At 47.3% G+C, this 4,300-nt stretch overlaps 1 protein-coding gene across 1 annotated transcript; it reads right to left on the minus strand.

The window, feature by feature from the left end:
* Window positions 1-1,424: 1,424 nt before the first annotated feature.
* LOC121876494 (BUD13 homolog) lies at window positions 1,425-3,002 on the minus strand. The gene has a single exon (XM_042381620.1). The coding sequence runs from the start codon at window positions 3,000-3,002 to the stop codon at window positions 1,425-1,427; it is 1,578 nt and encodes a 525-aa protein (XP_042237554.1).
* Window positions 3,003-4,300: the final 1,298 nt, after the last annotated feature.

Genomic DNA, 4,300 nt, shown 5'->3' on the forward strand with positions numbered 1-4,300 from the left:
TCCAGATAGAGAACCTCGCATGACGATTCTAACACCTTTGTCAACTTTCATGAGGATTTAATTCACCGTCAGGCTGAATCCATCGACGACTGATACATACCAGCGAGTGAAATGCCTCTCTTCCTCTCCCCCTCTCTCTCTCCCCTCTCCCCTCCCCCTCTTTTCCCCCCTTTCCCCCTCTTGGCATGTTCTTTCTTAAGTCTTCTTGAACGAGCTTGTGTTCACGGTCAGGTCTAATTGGGGTGGTACAGTAGTTGGAAGGTTGTTAAAGAGCCTTGTTACTTGTTTGGGTGGTTGTCGGGAGGGAAGGGGTAGGGGAGGTAATGTTGTGTGTGTGTGTGTGTGTGTGTGCGTGTGTGTGTGTGTGGATTGATGTAGTACGTGTAGATCAGGTTAGGGCACGTTAGGTTAGGTTAGGTTAGGTTAGGTTAGGTTAGGTTAGGTTAGGTTAGGTTAGTATATGTCAGATAATAATATATCCGGTTAGGTTGAGGTTAATTTAGGTTAGGTTATACTATGTTAGGTTATAATATAATCGGTTAGGTTAGATTAGGATAGGTTATAATATATCTGGTTAGGTTAGGTTAGGTTAGGTTATAATATATATGGTTAGGTTTGGTTATAATATATCAGGTTAGTTTAGGTTAAATTAGGTTGGTGGTATAATGCATTAGGTCATGGTGTTTAATCTTAAATGAACATAAACTGGGGAGCTAATCCTCATATATTCGAGAAATAACAAAACACATACGAGTAAATAAACACGTAAACTATAATTTAAAACAGGTATCAAACACAGAAACTCAGTAGGTATAACAGATCAACACTAATACACTCCGGCTTAGGCTGACTTACACACAGTTAACAGCCAGGAAAGCTTCACAAAAGGGCTTTCAACCAGAGAGGAAATTAACGCCGTAATCCAGAGACAAACAGAGATAGTGGAGAGTAAGACTTAAGGGGGGGGGGGCTGTGTGGGTTGATACGAGATGAAACGCTGTCAGCTCCCGGGGTGTAATGCAGTACATGATGTTGTGCTGTGTACATCTTTATCCTGGGGTGTGCTTTGTGTACATGAGAGAGAGAGAGAGAGAGAGATTCCGTTATTTTATACAGTTCCCTTTAAGCCAGTTGAGCTGGATCAGTTTACAAATATCGCCGGGTCAAAGGTCACTCGACGGGTCACAGAGGTCACTCGACGGGTCACAGAGGTCACTCGACGGGTCACAAAGATCACTCGACGGGCCACAAAGATCACTCGACGGGTCATAAAGGTCGCTCGGCGGATGAAAGATCACTCAGCGGGTCAAAGGTCACTCGACGGGTCATAACCTGTTTTACACTCAGAACTTTCAGATTAGATTTCTAACTTCATTTAAACTTTCCATCGGCGAATCAAATTGCAATTAACTCCCAAGTATCATTTAGGGAGTCTCTTGTGCGTCTGGAGTCTTGTGTGTCTGGAGTCTTGTGTGTCTGGAGTCTTGTGTGTCTGGAGTCTTGTGTGTCTGGAGTCTTGTGTGTCTGGAGTCTTGTGTGTCTGGAGTCTTGTGTGTCTGGAGTCTTGTGTGTCTGGAGTCTTGTGTGTCTGAGCTTTGGTGGTTCGGGAGTCTTGGTGGTCTGAGTCTTGTGTGCCTGGAGTCTTGTGTGTCTGGAGTCTTGTCGTCTGGAGTCTTGTGCGTCTGGAGTCTTGTGCGTCTGGAGTCTTGTGTGTCTGGAGTCTTGTGTGTCTGGGTCTTGTGTGTCTGGAGTCTTGTGTGTCTGGAGTCTTGTGTGTCTGGAGTCTTGTGCGTCCGGAGTCTTGTGTCTGGGTCTTGTGTGTCTGGAGTCTTGTGTGTCTGGAGTCTTGTGTGTCTGGAGTCTTGTGTGTCTGGAGTCTTGTGCGTCTGGAGTCTTGTGTGTCTGGAGTCTTGTGTGTCTGGAGTCTTGTGTGTCTGGGTCTTGTGCGTCTGGAGTCTTGTGTGTCTGGGTCTTGTGCGTCTGGAGTCTTGTGCGTCTGAGTCTTGTGCTCTGGAGTCTTGTGTGTCTGGAGTCTTGTGTGTCTGGAGTCTTGTGTGTGGAGTCTTGTGTGTCTGGAGTCTTGTGTGTCTGGAGTCTTGTGTGTCTGGAGTCTTGTGCGTCTGGGTCTCTTGTGTCTGGAGTCTTGTGTGTCTGGAGTCTTGTGGGTCTGGAGTCTTGTGTGTCTGGAGTCTTGTGTGTCTGGAGTCTTGTGTGTCTGGAGTCTTGTGTGTCTGGAGTCTTGTGCGTCTGGAGTCTTGTGTGTCTGGGTCTTGTGCGTCTGGAGTCTCTTGTGTGTCTGGAGTCTTGTGTGTCTGAAGTCTTGTGTGTCTGGAGTCTTGTGTGTCTGGAGTCTTGTGTCTGGGTCTTGTGTGTCTGGAGTCTTGTGTGTCTGGAGTCTTGTGTGTCTGGATCTTGTGTGTCTGGAGTCTTGTGTGTCTGGGTCTTGTGTCTGGAGTCTTGTGTGTTTGGAGTCTTGTTTGTCTGGAGTCTTGTGTGTCTGGAGTCTTGTGTGTCTGGAGTCTTGTGTCTGGGTCTTGTGTGTCTGGGTCTTGTGTGTCTGGAGTCTTGTGCGCCTGGAGTCTTGTGTGTCTCTGAGTCTTGTTGTCTGGAGTCTTGTGTCTGGAGTCTTGTGTGTCTGGAGTCTTGTGTCTGGAGTCTTGTGTGTCTGGAGTCTTGTGTGTCTGGAGTCTTGTGTGTCTGGAGTCTTGTGTGTCTGGATCTTGTGTGTCTGGAGTCTTGTGTGTCTGGAGTCTTGTGTGTCTGGAGTCTTGTGTGTCTGGGTCTTGTGCGTCTGGAGTCTTGTGCGTCTGGAGTCTTGTGCGTCTGGAGTCTTGTGCGTCTGGAGTCTTTGTGTGTCTGGAGTCTTTGTGTCCGGAGTCTTGTGTGTCTGGAGTCTTGTGTGTCTGGAGTCTTGTGTGTCTGGAGTCTTGTGTGTCTGGAGTCTTGTGTCTGGGTCTTGTGTGTCTGGAGTCTTGTGTGTTTGGAGTCTTGTCTGGAGTCATGTGTGTCTGAGTCTTGTGTGTCTGGAGTCTTGTGTGTCTGGAGTCTTGTGTGTCTGGAGTCTTGTGTCTGGAGTCTTGTGCGCCTGGAGTCTTGTGTGTCTGGGTCTTGTGTGTCTGGAGTCTTGTGTGTCTGGAGTCTTGTGTGTCTGGAGTCTTGTGTGTCTGGAGTCTTGTGTCTGGAGTCTTGGGTTGGGGAGTTGGTGTCAGGGCTTAAGGGTTTACAGTAGATGTTGGTAAGTGTTCCCAGCCCAACCCAACCCACCGCAACCAAACAACAACCCAACCAACCAACCAACCCAACCCAACCAACCCAACCCAACCAACCCAACCCAACCCATCCCAACCCAATCGAACCCAACAACCCAACCAACCCAACCCAGCAACCCAGCAACAACAACCCAACCCAACCCAACCCAACCCAACCCAACCCAACCCAACCACCCCAACCCAACAACCCAACCCAACCAACCCAACAACCCAGCCAACCCAACCCAACCAACCCCAACCCAACCCAACCCAACCGAACCGAACCCAACCCAGCCAACCCAACCCAACCCACCCCCAACCCAACAGCAACCCAACCCAACCCAACCCAACCCACCCCAACCCAACCCAACCCAACCCAACCCAGCCAACCCAACCCAACCCAACCCACATTATTGTTTTTTGCTCATTTATGTCAGGTTAAATATTTACAATGTTATTTTGTGTCATAAGAAAAACATAATCAAATGTCTCCTGTATACACACATAGGCTTACATAAATCAACAACAACAACAACAACAACAATACGCTAGACTTAACAACTGAACTATCTAACTACCCTTTAATAGACTAATTTCGTTGCATAGGGCACAAGAGACTGGGTAATTAGAGTGGGAATGATAATTAACGAGAGAATTGTTACACGTGTTAATCCTGACCTCGTTAACTACCGACTTAATGTCCTTGAAACTGACTTGGGTCACTGGACGACTATTAAGGTGTGTGTGTGTGTGTGTGTGTGTGTGTGTGTGTGTGTGTGTGTGTGTGTGTGTGTGTGCGTGCGTGTGTGCTTGAGGGTGAAACATTTGTAGGAAGTTTCTGTAGAGTTTAATTACTTTACACCTGGTTTAGTTATTCACTCTGGCAGATTTACTCATTCACTCTGGCAGATTCACTCATTCACTCTGGCAGATTCACTCATTCACACAGATTCACTCATTCACTCTGAGAATTCACTCATTCACTCTGGCAGATTCACTCATTCACACTGACAGATTCACTCACGCATAATTCACTCTTCGATTCATTTACT

This window comes from Homarus americanus, unplaced genomic scaffold (assembly GCF_018991925.1).
Source record: "Homarus americanus isolate GMGI-L3 unplaced genomic scaffold, GMGI_Hamer_2.0 scaffold42442, whole genome shotgun sequence".
NCBI lineage: Eukaryota > Metazoa > Arthropoda > Malacostraca > Decapoda > Nephropidae > Homarus > Homarus americanus.

Coding starts and splice junctions, on each gene's coding strand:
- LOC121876494 (XM_042381620.1), bottom strand. CDS start 3,002: ATGACTCCAGACAAGACTCCAAACACACAAGACTCCAGACACACAAGA.